The sequence below is a fragment of the Pan paniscus genome, chromosome 12 (genome assembly GCF_029289425.2).
Source record: "Pan paniscus chromosome 12, NHGRI_mPanPan1-v2.0_pri, whole genome shotgun sequence".
NCBI lineage: Eukaryota > Metazoa > Chordata > Mammalia > Primates > Hominidae > Pan > Pan paniscus.
Window position 1 is genome coordinate 105850007 of NC_073261.2, and position 13476 is coordinate 105863482.

The 13476-nt window shown below is 55.8% G+C and overlaps 1 protein-coding gene across 1 annotated transcript; it reads right to left on the bottom strand.

The window, feature by feature from the left end:
* Positions 1-260: 260 nt before the first annotated feature.
* Positions 261-12335, bottom strand: GDF7 (growth differentiation factor 7). The gene is made up of 2 exons (XM_034952684.4): positions 11858-12335; positions 261-9009 (listed from the first exon to the last, which is right to left on the bottom strand). Exons 1-2 carry the CDS (start codon positions 12237-12239, stop codon positions 8048-8050), a joined length of 1344 nt encoding a protein of 447 aa, XP_034808575.1. The 5' UTR covers positions 12240-12335; the 3' UTR covers positions 261-8047.
* Between the last annotated feature and the right edge of the window lie 1141 nt (positions 12336-13476).

Sequence of the window (13476 nt, forward strand, 5' to 3'; positions counted from 1 at the left end):
CCAAGACCCAGGGTGCAGCCCCCCATACCAGAGGCCCACAGCCTCACACCTGATCTGACAATACAGGGGAATGATCGCGGGGAATGATCGGCACAAAGGCAAGTGGAGTCAGGCCTGTTATGTCACTCTCACTATTAAAATGCAGTCAGTCCTAAGGCCTCAATAGCTGGTCGCTATTCTATTAATGAGGACTACAGTAACACAGAAAGGCTGAGTAACAAAAGCTGAAAATGTTTTCCTTTAGAGACCAGTCATGAGCGGTTTTATGAATAAAATATTTAATCAACTTATCTGTACAAAATATTAAAATGGTTAATGAAGAGTATACAAGCATGTTCAACAAATATATACTGCTATATAATAGTTAAGAAAAATAGAGATTGCTGTTTTACATGTCATTTACATTTCGCTATGTACAATCTATTTAAATTTGAGAATACATATACACATAGGTTTCTACCAGCCCTGGGAGGGCTCCCTGCTAGCTGGCCTGGGCATCGGCAACACTTCACAATGTCAGCTTGCATTGCCCAAATAAACACCCAGGCCAGGCAGCAAGGAGACAGCCCAGCCTGCAAGCCTCGGAGTTCTGCTGCGGCTACACCAGCAGGAAGACTGCTGATGAAGGAGATTTCAGTTTGCCTTAAATGAGTTTCTAATGTCCCCCCACACTCCAATCTCCTTACTCCCAAGCCAAGCTAAGAAAAAGTGGGTGTCACTGCAAAGCTCAAGGATTTCTATCCCCTCACCAAAATAATTTTTTTTGTCTTTAGCTGCTGAGGAAATGGCGTGTTACTGAGCCTTGATGGCATTACTGGCACTTTGAGTTTTACCGTTTCCTTAAAATCACAGTACTGGAATCAGGTGAAATTTGCTTTCTAAGCTGCAGCCACTCGTCATGTGCAGAATTCTGCTGCCCACCCAAGTCCTGCTTAAACAGCAGCATTTTGTAAGCTGGTACGGGAGCTCTGCAACAACCTTCACAGAGAAAGGATCTGCTGCTTTATTTGTATACAAAAAGAAAAAAACAGTCCAAACTTTTCAGAATCCCTTATTGTCATCTGCTGAAAGGGCAAGTTGTAGTTAGCATGTTAATCCTTGTAAAAAATGCATTAACTTTTCATTTAGGGTGAAATGCTTCCAGCTAAAAGACCTAAAGTGACTCAATTATGATTCTTCGTCAAAGAAAACATAAAAGCTGTTTGCATTACAGTGTAAAGTGAAATACAAAAATAAAATTATTCTAAGGATGCTCATGTTTAATCCATGATTTATCCAAGGCAGAGAATGCCAGAGAATTCCTCTCTTGAGAGTCTCTGTTCCTGGCTTAGAACACTTGAGTATTTCCCCTCCAGAAAACATATTTTATCCTGAGCTTTCTTTCTCACTGAACTGCATCATCATTTTCTAAACAGAATGCTGAAGAGCTGACTTTGAGTCTGACAGGCCCTGACCCAGGAAATGAGCCCTGCTTGTGGGCAGCCCCTTCCTCAAGCCAGCCTACTCACCCCAAGCCCAGCTGCTGCTGCTGCTGCCCCAGGCCAGGGGAGGATCCAGGACACATGTGCATTGTCTGGCCTTGGCAGCCCTCAGTCACTCAGAGATAAAAAGGTGCAGGCAAGGGGAGGCCCTCAACACACCTGGTCACTGCTTTTCAGACTCATTCACCAAAAAATCCAGGCATGGGCTGCCCATAGCCCATGAGCGGTCTCCCCAGGATGACCTGTGAGTACTAAAAACCAGAGAAAAGGTGTGTGCAGTTGCACCAGCTCACCAGCTTCGGTGCTGTCCCTTCCCATGTTGCAGCTCAGGAAATGTCCTCGAGGGAAGTTTAGCCCCGTTTGCTTCGGATTCGTTCCTGTTTCCTTCTAATTCAGCAGGATGCCTGTGAACGAACCTTACTCGGAAGTCTCGCTTTGGTCAGCCATGGTCCTAGATTCTGGCAGCCAAAGTCTGGGCGGGAGCTAGATGCAGAACTGGTTGTGGCTGTTGCCACTGCTGGTCAGATGGAGCAGTGCAGGTATTCTGCAGAGAAGACAGCCATTTGCCCACCTCCTGCCGGGACAAATCTCCAGCCCCCACTACGTAGCACTCCTGCTGGCCCACAACACAAAAGGTAATGAAACGGGAATGCAGATGCAAAGCAGCTGGCCATGCACTGGCCGCTCTGGACCACTCTGCCGAAAGTGGCCTGGGTGTGACAGAAGCTTCTTGTTTTTCTAGACAGTTTATTTCAGCATCCCCTTACTGACACAGAAAAGAGATTAAAAGTTTCTGTAATACAGCTTCTATCAGGTGGCCCTCTCTGGAGTGAAGCATTTCTAAACTAGCAGAAGGAAGTTCATCTGACAAAAAAAGAGTGAAACTGTACTTCTTGTATCATCACACCAAGCTGTCCTGCCAACAAATTCACCTGACTGCACGGAAACACCTCTCTCCGGAAGTTTCTGTGACCGCTGCAGCCCCCTTGCCACTGTCAGGGAAACGTGTGAGAGAAACCAACCCTTTCTGTTGTCACAGACACATGCGCACCATGCACAGATGCTAGAAGAGGCCTGCAAGCTCTGCAGAGGCAGGAGGAAGTGGACCATCGCATGCTGCTCTGCTGCTCTAAGGGCATATTTTCGCTTTTTCAGCAACTGTGAGCATAACTTGAAACTCAGTCTGATTTTTCAGTGACTTCACACCCATTTTTCAATGACCACCCATCCTGGGTTGCTCTGCTGTAATTGGTCCTGCCGCCATGAAGCACCAGCCCAAACTTTGCCCAGCCAAAGGCCTGTCGCCAAGTTGCAGGCCACAAGCCAAGCTCTGGTTAAGGTGGGTACCTGCAGGTCATGGGCAGACAGCACCCCGAATGATGATCAGAGCTCATGTGGCAACTTCTAGGCCCTCAGTCACCCCTCTGATTCACTAGGCCAACTTTCAGCCCTCTCCCTGCAGTCTGTGTCCACCAGGTGTCTCCTCAGGCTAGGACGGTGGCCCTCCTGAAAAAAACAGGCTTCTTTCACAACAGCCTCACTCAGTTACTGTTTGTGACGCACTAAGCTGTGCACACAGATTGAAGTCCAGAACAGCACAGAGGGAGGAAGACAGCTGTGCTGCAGCCTACATGGTCAGGAGGTTCCAGGTAGAAGATGCCAAGCTGTCTGAAAACTTAGAAATAAACATCTTTTGGGGTCCTCCCTTCTGGTGCTTCTTTATGTTAACTTCTCCAGACCATAAAAAGGAAGAGAGAGACAAGCTCTTCTGATGCTACCCCAGGGTCACTCCCCTGGGAAGCTGCAAGGGGACCTCAGAGCCAGACATGGGCATGGTGGTGAGGAGGGGGTGGGGACCCAAGGAGTCCATTCTGGGACAGTCCTGCCTGCCTCATCCAGGGCTTCTGGGACAGTCCCAGGCCCCTGTTTGGGTGACCAACCAGGCACAGCCTTGCCTTTACCCTTCTGCCTGCAGAGGCCCCAGCAGCAGGTAGAGCCCTTCCCAGCACTAGGTCTCTCAGACAGTCTCAGCTTGAGTGTGGCTCTGCCCACCCCACTGAGCACAGGAGGAACTGCAGCTGGATGGGCAGTGCCCTCAGCCAGCTCCTGGCTCTGGGGAGCTGAACCCCACCCTCAAGGTGCGGGCCCTCCCCACACCTACCTCAGCCCAGGGGAATTCAAAGCATATCCATGAGGCACCTATTAAGGATAGCAGTAAAATGGACACATGCACACACATGCACACGCACAGGCAAGAGCTGCGAAACCGGTAAGATGAGGCTCTGGGACTGGGATTGGGAGAGGACCTTCTCCAGGAGCCATCACATTTGCTCTGCCTTCAAGCTATCTGAGTGGGTTTTGGGGCAAGGTAAAATCCTAGAACCTTGGAACTGGAAAGGGCATCATTTTACAGGGCAGAAGATGAAGCTCCAGCAGGGAGGTGACTGCCCATAACTTGCCTCAGACGTCTCTCAGGAGACGCCCTGTGGTGCCCTGGCCCCTGAGCGGCCTCCCCTGGCGGGCGCAGTCCATGCTGTGGGAGCAGCTGCCTCTGGGCACTCGGAAGCCCACAGTGGGCTCTGACTCTGGTGCAGCTCAAATATACCATCCACCAGAGGGATCTAGTTACTTTCCACTCGCCCAAAGTTTGGCTGCTGGGTTCGCTCGGCAGCTTCCTCTCTTCCCTTCCCAATCCAGACACTTTCTGAGGGGTAAGCGCAGGCCCAAACTCCCTCTGCTAGACTGCTGCTTTCAGAGCCTCGCTCCCTCCAGCTCACTGCGCGATCTGACTCAGACCTCTTGGCCTATGGCCCACTGAGGGCCAGTGGGAGGCCTGTCTCACTGAGATGACAGGTTCTCATGAGAATCAGCGAGGCCCAGTGATTCTGTGCACCCAGAGGCAGCCTCAGGACACTCTCTTCCTGCCACTGGATTTCCTGGAGACCAGATTCAAGCACAGGAAAAGTCTGACCTTATCTGTGCACAAGCTGCTCTTGGAAAGAACGTAATTTTTCTCCCTGCTCTAAGAAGAAAATCAGTCTACAAATCCTAGTTGTTTTCTGCTGTGAGTTTAAATGAAATTGCCAACAGCATATACAATGTGTAGGGATTGAATTACACTCCCTCCTTTTCCATCCACGGGATTATCGGTACTCTCTTCAGTACCCAAGGTGAGGCGCCCACTCCTGCCGACACCATGAGAGCTGCCAGGGAGAAGTGACTGTCCTGGGCTTCGTGGAGTCTGGATTCTTCTATCACACAATCCATACCTCATATCGTTGCCAGGAGGGTATGGTGAAGGGGAGCATGGATACAATGACTGAGCACAGCTCAAGCCTGGCTTCCCCAAGCTAACACAGCAAAGCCTGCCACCTTCTCTGGAAGACCCAGTGCAGCTGTTTGGAAAGTCAGAATTCAACAAGGCAAGTGTGTTTGGGAAATGCCCGCCTGCCAGTGTGGGTGATCCTCCTTAATACGAAAGCCCTGGTTTCAAGCAGCAGTGACCAGGCTATCTTTGTGTTTGACAGACCCAGCACCAGCCCCCCTTGGGCCCCAGCTGGCCTGTCCCGAGCTCCCTAAGTAGGGATGCCAAATCCTACTCACTAGCAGGAAATCCTGGTTCAAGTGATGTCAACTAGTAGTGCACAATTCTCCCTACAAAATGGAAAATTCTGTTTACTTTAGGAGGGAGACTTTGGTGACCTCAGGTTGGGGTTGAGGGGACAGCCTTTCCTCACAGTCTTGACATGCTTTCTCCCTGCCTGTCAGTTCTCCCATCCATGGTGACTGGAGATTCCAGCTGGGGGTTGCAACAGAGAAGCTGGGTTCATGCCAGTCACCCAGGCCTGTCCCCCGCTACCTAGAAGACAGAGAGCTCAGGGTGCTACTACCAACTGTGCTGGCAGAACGCTTTTCTCCACATCTTGGCAATGCTAGTTAAACCACATCTTAGCAGCAAAAAGCTGTCTGCCCTACATGTGTTGGCCCTTTGTTGTCATTTTTACAAGTGAAATGGATTCTCTGCATTCACCTAGTGAATGGACTGAGATGCCAGAGGGCTGGGCAGAGTGGCCCCTGGGGGCTTCACCTGCTCCAGAGGAAATCTGGGAAGCATTCCTTTTATCCAGTAAACAAAGAGCACACTGAGGGTATGGGGCCATGGAAGGAACAGTCACTGTCCAAGGACAACACCCCTCCCGCCGGGTGCCACCTGAACTCAAGATGCAGGAAGGTACCTACTTCCCACACCACTCACAACACATCTCCTTAGAAGGAGGTCATCAGAAGGAAAGAGGGGAAATTGACAGTTTTTTTCCCTACTATAAAAAGGCCAGGCTAAATCAAGACATTTCTGCCCAAAAAATTGTTTTTACTAGTCACTAAAAAAGTATCAAAATGTTTGCTTTTATCCAAAGATATTAAATACCCCAGACCTTCTTCAAAATAACATTTAACTGCACTTTGTCATTAACTTCCTTTCTAAACCTTCTAATACTACAACTTTCAACACTTTAGTGCTTTTTTTAATATATAATTCTTCATTATGACAAGCTTCATTTTAAAAACGAGAGTGAGGCATCTCTGGCAAAATCCACAAATTTAGGGACCATCTTTGCCCAGTCACTAAAATAAGATGGAATTGTACCAGAGCAGCCACTTTTGGATATTTTTAAAATTTTTAACCTGAAGAGACTGTTCATGTTCTGGTTATTTATAGCTACTCATACAGCCACAGAATATAAATTCACATAATAGGAGGAGGGGGGGAATCTTAATTTTAAGAGTAATTTACACGTGTATTTTTTTTTCTTTTGGGAGAATTTTACAGGATGAAAACCAATTCAGGTAGGGCCCCTAAGTAAATTAGCTGTATCTAAATCGTAAGTCTGTCTTCTCTCTCTCAAGAGTGTAATCACTGAGAATCAAAATGTGTATGAATTGTCCTGCATCCAACACAGGGTGGAATTAATGCTCCCCAGGACTCTGAAGGGGAAAGTCCTGCACAACATCACACAGATGCACCGAGAGGGCTGCGGGGCTGTTCTAAGAAGCCCTCACCCCGGACAGCTGGAGTCCAACTAGTTTCCCTCTCCCAGCCTATTGACAAAAAGCCGCAAAGGATTCCCAGGCATAAACAAATCAAATCAAACAGTGAAGTCTGAATGTTCGAACTCACTTTTACATGCCTAGAAAATCCTCCCATCAATAAGACCCTTTGGGGCAAAATATGGGAACTGGGGGATATGCCACCTCTGCTCCCCCACACCAAGGCCCTGCCCTTCCAAGGGCACAGCAGCCAAGCCAGGGAGCCGATGAGGGGAAGGGGCAGACCTTCCCCCTGCTCTAAAGGTCTGGGTTGTGAGTTGAAGTCTGACAAAAGCATTTTTGAGTGGCTTCACTTCCCGTTACTATCACACTGCCAACAACTACAGCAACAACACAGCGAAAGCAGGTAAAAAGCGGAGGTCGACTTACTTGATAACTAGCACAAGCCCGAGTCGGCCCCGGGAGCTTCCGCCTACCTGGCCGGCAAGCCGGAGTCCTCGGCTGGAGTGGGCCCCAGGACACCTCCTTGCCTTTCAAGCCCTGAGAGCCTCTTCCCTGGCTTCTTAGGAAAACCTCCTGGCAGGTCTCTAGGAAAAGCAGTAGCTCGCCTCCCCCAGCCCCACCTTCCCCATTCCGGGCCATTGCACTAACTTCCTCCTGAGCCACCCGAGGCATGGCTCCCACTTCCCCTCACCAACTGGGGAGCTTCCGAACCTGGCAGATCCTATCCCACCCCAATATCCTGTTAGATCAGACTCAGCCGTTTAAAAGAAAAATATCCTTTCCACTTTCCATAACATTTCCTATTGGAATTGATTAAAAAAAAAAAAGGCGGGGGGGGGCGGTACCGACCTTTGCAGAAATCTGGGAAGCTCCACAACACCTACTTTCAGACAAAACTTCCCTTTCAAAAATGAAGCAGGGGCACGTTAAATTTTAAAAGTTAAAAAAGAAAGATGCTTTTTGCAGCAGTTCCAGGGTAAACGGCCCCATGCAACACAAACCCTCGGGAAGGGCATTACAGCCTTGCAGTGGGTCACGGAGTGCACCACGCGGCGCTCAGCCCCCCAGGGAAGCGATGCACCACATCGGGCCAGAAACAAAAGGGGGTGAGATAAAGCATGCTTGAGTACCCCTTTGGTTCTCCCATTCTGGAGCTTCCAATTTCCTAACCCGTTGTTGCTACCTGATTTTCGTGCCTCTAACTGCAACATCAGCACAAACACCTTCCTCTCCCTAAATGGGGGCAGTGGGCGCCATGGTTATCTGTTTGCAAAATACACAGGGCTTTGACATTCGGTACCGGCAGGTCATCTCTTCCCAAGGCTTTCACATGCTGTCCCCGGTAAATGTGTGCGTGACTGCACGAGTGTGTGTGAGTGTGAACGTGTGCTCTCCCTCCTCTGAGAGGGCGCTGGGTCACATAGGACATGCACCCACGCTCGGTGACAGGGTGGCCCGCTGCTGCTCATCAGCTGGGGATCCTCGACCGCGTGGCTGCCCCCTCCCCGGCCCGCGCGCTACCTGCAGCCGCAGGCCTCCACCACCATGTCCTCGTATTGCTTGTAGACAACGTTGTTGGCGGCGTCGATGTAGAGGATGCTGATGGGGCTGAGGCGCGCTGGCACACAGCAGGAGGCCGGCGCCGCGTCTGGTGCCATGGAGTTGAGCAGCGTCTGAATGATGGCATGGTTGGTGGGCTCGAGGTGCGAACGCAAAGGGAAGTCGCAAAGGCCCTCGCAGTGGTACGCCTCGTAGTCCAGCGGCGCGATGATCCAGTCGTCCCAGCCGAGCTCCTTGAAGTCCACGTGCAACGGCTTGCGGCTGCAGCGGCTCCGGCCCCTGCGCCCGTGGCCCCGGCCCGCGCCCCCGCCGCTGCCCTGCGCCGTCCGCGTCCCGGCCAACGCCGTCCTCCTCCGTCTGCGGCCGCCAATGACTGCCCTTGGCGACGCGGTGCGGGTTCCTGGGTCGGGCAGCGGCTCTGAGGCCAGAGCGGCCCCGAGTGCGCGGGCCTGGGCGCGGATCTCTCGGAATAAGCTCTCTTTCCTCTGCGTGCGGGAGGAGACGACTAGCAGCGCGCGCTCCTCTGCCGCAGAGCCCCCTCCGCCCGGCCAGCCGAAGCCCAGCCGCCGCAGTGCCAACGGGCTCGGCACCGGGCCTGCCACTGCGCGCAGCAAGAGGCAGAACGCGCGGGGGGGGCGCGGTTCACGATGGTGGCGCCTCATGGCGTCCGCCACGTCGAACGCCTCCCAGCGCTGACCGACTAGGGGCTCAGCTGCCCGCGAGTACAGCAGGCGTGGCGCTCGGGCGGCGCCCGGGCACGTGGACAGCTGCAGCAACGGCGGAGAAGTCCAGCTGCCTGGGCCCGACTCTGGAGATCCCCGGCGCAGCACGCGCAGCTCGGCACCCACCACCTCGTCTGCGTCGTTAAGGCTGGACACGTCGAACAGGAAGCTCTGGCCTGTTTCGGCTGCCGATTCGTCTGCGGGGGACCGGCAGAGACAGAGAGAAAGAGCTGAGTAAGAGCAAATCCTGCACACTGTCAGCGCGGGGCCTCCTAACAGCAAATGGCCCAGCTGTCCTCGATGTGGGAGCCAGGCCTGTTGGAGCCAGCGCCCGACTCCGCGTCTCTGCCCCAGCCTGAACGCTGCCAGCCTGGCCCAGAGCAGCGGACGTCTTCGCCCGGGCTATCCGAACCGAGCTTTGGTTTAGCAAGCCAAAAGTCCCATCAGGCCAACAACCCATGGTCACTGCATATCCCTGAGCCGCGGGACCAGGAGCGCACCCCTACACCCAAGACCAGGACTGCAGGCTGCTATAGTTCCGCGGCCTGACCCAGAGCCGCGGGCCAGAATCCGAGATCAGAGTCCGGGGCTGGGTTGAAAAGAAGTCGTGCACCCCCTCCTGAGGTCCTGGGCCTTAAGGAGACTTATCGTTATTGCCCTGCTGATCCCCCAAGAGAGCCGAAAGTCCTGGCTGTGCGAAAACGGAAAATTCTGGTCTCCTGAAAACTCTTCTGCTACCTCTGTTCCCCCAACCCAGCCTGGACATCCCCGCTGGCCACGGTCTCCCATGCAGGCTGGGGCTCGGCGATTCGTCCAGGAGAATTCGTCTGCACGGCCGCAGAGACCTTCTAGTCCAACTTCGCTCTGCCGAAGGGGAACTGAGGCCCAGGTAGGGGCCAGGCTCGCCCAAGGTCTCAGGTCTTGCAACAATGGGCGCTGCTGCTCGCGATCGCAACCCCAAATGCACCTCCTCCCGGTGCTCTCGCGGCCTCCGAAGGAGGGGGAAAGGCAGTAAAGGAACACAAGGAACCTCCCGGAGGGGTGCGGGGCATCCTGGAATGACCTTGCTGCAGTGAGGGCAGCGTCCCAAACGAGGTCTCGCTTCCAGGAGCCGCCTGTCTGTCCCTTCGCGGGCTCATTCTTCCCTCTGTAGTGACTTATCTCGGGCTTAGGGGTTTTATTTCCAGTGTGGACACTCTTTTTTTTTTTTTTTTTCCTTTTTGGGCTCAGGGAAAAAAAAGTTTAAAATTCCACCACGCAGCAGATAAGGAGCTCCCTTTGAAGGGGGTCATAACGTTTCGTTTTGCCCCTAAACTTGGAGAGACTATGCAGACTCCCCCCACCACTGGGGATTTGCTCACCAGCCATGAACGTCAGGCCCTCATGCCTGAGGTCCCGGTTCTATCCCTATCAATGGCTTCTGGGGACCTCAAGCAGCCCTGTTCCAAGTTGAGACTCAGGGAGGAGAGGGAGGCCGGAGAGGCACACTGGGGCTGCACGAGGAGCACTTTCTCTGAGATTCCCTGCAGATCCTCTGCCTCTCCCTGCTCACCAGCCCTGCCACTCTGTTTCCCCCAAGAGGGAGGAGGGAGAGGAGGCCTCTCAGGCTCAGCCAGCCAAGCTGAGCTCCCCAGAAAGGATTTATCTCCTGTCTGAGACCATGGTAGAACTAGCTCAACCTTAAGAAGACTCTGGTGCCTGTGCCCACTTAAAGCCCAGCACACCCCCCTTCTCCTGCAGCCTGGGAGCCTACAGGGCACCCTTCAGTCCCTGTCCCTGTGCACCAGAACTAGGGCTTCCTATAAGTATCCCAGCATCCAGCCCAGGGGCCATGTCAGGCCGTCAGAGAAGGCTTGATAGTTCTAACCGAACCATAGGGCCATTTGGGGATTGGGTACCAAGATTTCCAGGTACCAAAAATAAGGCAGTCTGTGCTAGGCACTGGGCATGTGCTGGCAGGGATGGATGACCTGGTCACTGCAAGGCCTCTGCCTGCCTTCCCAGGCTAGGACCTGAGGTATGCTGACTGTCACTGGCTCCCAAGCAGGGCTGCCTCAGCCCCACCCGCTCACTTCCCAGCCCTATTCGCCTTTCTTTCCCTCCTGCCCTCCATGCTGGGTCTCTGGCTGGATAGAATTAAGGCCGAAATTACTTGCATTTCCGCCTGAAATTAGGTAAATTTTCTCTATCTGTCTGCTTTAATGATTTCAATGGAGATTAATAAAATCCAGATGACATACAGCAGCCACACCACAGCCTCACCTACATCTTACCTTTGGAAGGCCCCGGGCAGAACAAGGTGGGGTGCTTGGTCTAAGAGAGGCCTGCATTCCTGCAGGGTCCCCAGCAGGCCTCTCCTCCCCACACCACCAGGATCCTTGACCTCTGGCTCTCCCAGGGGCCCAGCACCAGACACAGGCACCCATAGCTGCACATGTCACACACACACAAACCACCACCACCCAGACCAACCTGCTGAGCAGGGCACTCCTCATACCTGGTTATGCCACCAGCCTCTCCAGGGCCATTTACTTTAGTCTGATACCTGCCTCTGCCCTAGTTTTCCCTGGGCTTCCCCCAATTTGTGTGGCCCGCAGGAGACTGGGAGCTGCAGAAATTGCTGCAAAGAAGGAGCCATCACCCTCACCACCGTGCAGTCCCTCTCGCCGTGACTCCCGGGAACACAGCTCTCGCCCTCCTTTCTTCTCTGAGGGCTCCGAGGCCACTCCAGACCATTCCCCAAGAAGTGAATCTTGGCCTCCGCCTGCCTCCTCGAGGGGACCAGCCGGCCTGCAAGGCCAGGGAGACCTGGGAGAGGGACCAGTCAGCCCTCTGGGACTGGGCCCCGGGAGCTGCCGCGACTCTCGCCACAGTCCAGGTGCAGCGGGCTGGAGAGTGTTGGCCTCGGCGAAGTTTCTTTCTATCACCTGAGGGTGGGCCGCATGGGGCCGCGGCTCCAAATGTAACGGAGCTGCGGCACGGCTCCGGGGCTGGTCTCAGCCCAGGACCTGACGGGATGGGCGGGCACAGAAGAGGCGTAAGTACCTTGGGTCGCCTGGTCTGTGAAGCCGGTGATCGTGTCCGCGCGACCATGGCCCGAGGCGGAGACAGCGGCTGCCCCGGCCGGAGCCCTCCCGGCCAGGCTCCGGTAAAGCGACATCATGAAGTGGTGCGGCACCACCGAGCCGTTCCTGAAGCCGGAGCCCGCGGCGCGGCGCGCGGCGCGGGCCCGGGGAACCGCGGCGGCCGGGACAGCCGCTGCGCCCGCAGCCTGGGCAAGAGTCCGCCCGCCGCCGCCGCCGCCCCCTGGGCTCCGGACCGGCCCAGCCCCCGCCGCTCGCAGCACGGCGGCCGCTTCCAGCCCGTCGCGGGGGCGGCAGGCGCTCAGCAGCCAAAGGCACAGCGCGGCGGCGGCGCTCAGGTCCATGGGCTCCGTGGGCCGGGCGGGCGGGCGGCGCGGGCTCCGTGGCTCCGGGAAGTCCCCCGGCGCCTTTTGAACATAGTGTTTAATAATGGGGGAAGTGTGCGCGGCCAGCTGCGGCCCCCCCTCCTGGCCCACCCCACCCCCGCCCAACGCCCGGAGCAGCGCCCCCTGCTGAAAGCTCCGGCGGCCGCTATGCGCCCCCCACCCCGGCCTAGAGTGGAGACCAGGGCCGGAGCCTCCTCCTCCCACCGCAGCGCTACGCCCCCACCCTCGCCAAGCGAGTGCCACTGGCCCCAGCCTCCCGACACGCCCGGGTGCCCCGCCTCCCCTCCCCGCGGCAGTGCGACACCCCCTCCATCCGCCCAAGACCAACGCGCCCTCCGTGGTTCCAGGCTCGGGGCACCGCGCGCACCCGCCCAGCTTCCTCCCCACTCCCCCGCAGAGAAACACCCGCCCCCTCCCTGCCCTGGTTCCCAATGCCGGGAACGGGGCGGCAGAGTTGGGGCCGCGGAAGGGCTCGCCCTCCAGACCGCTTCGCGCCGCGGCCGGGTGGCCGCTCAGAGAGAGGCCACAGGATGCTCCCGGCGGCCTCAAAGTCGCGTTCCGGATCGCGGGTCGGCGGTTCCCCACTCAGCCACAGACCCCAAAGGATTGCAGCGGGCGGCCAGAGCAGGGGAGGGGGCCGGTAGGGGAGGAAGGGAGGGCGAGGAGCTGAAAGGGCAGGCCTGTAAGAGACCTTTGGACGCGGACCGCCCGTCGTAAAAGCAAGGTTTGGGCGCGGAAGTTGCGCTTCAGCGGGAGCCAAGCTCTAGAAAGAGCTCGGAATGAGGACGGCAGCCCCGGGTGATGGGGGATCTCGCGCGGGAGTGCGCTAAGAGTTTGGCTGTGCGTCCAACTGGCGACCTTCCACCCGCCTTCTGGGCGAGGGCAGCGGCTAACGAAAACCAGCTACCGGCTGCGTGCGTGAGCGGCCAGGAGCCGGGAGAGCGGACGGCGCAGAGCCCCGGGATGGCGCCTCCGAGCTTCTTACCCCGCCGCGGTGATGGCGCGGGTCCCGAGGTGGATAGAGGGGACGCCCGGCAGCGGCGAAGCCCTGGGGCGCACTCGCGCGGGCCGCAGAGCAGTTTGCTCCGCGGCTGGGACAGGTTGCGGAGGCCAAGTCTCAGGGGAACGCGCAGGAGAGGGGGGTTATCGGCTCTGCTCCGCCGGCAGCCTGGACATCCCCCTAGATCGGAAACTT

What these genes read in the sequence shown, in the direction of transcription:
- GDF7 (XM_034952684.4), bottom strand. Translation starts at nt 12,239, where the DNA reads ATGGACCTGAGCGCCGCCGCCGCGCTGTGCCTTTGGCTGCTGAGCGCC. An exon ending in CACAGACCAGGCGACCCAAG is followed by an intron (nt 9,010 to 11,857) that starts GTACTTACGCCT and finishes GGTCCCCCGCAG; the next exon opens with ACGAATCGGCAGCCGAAACA.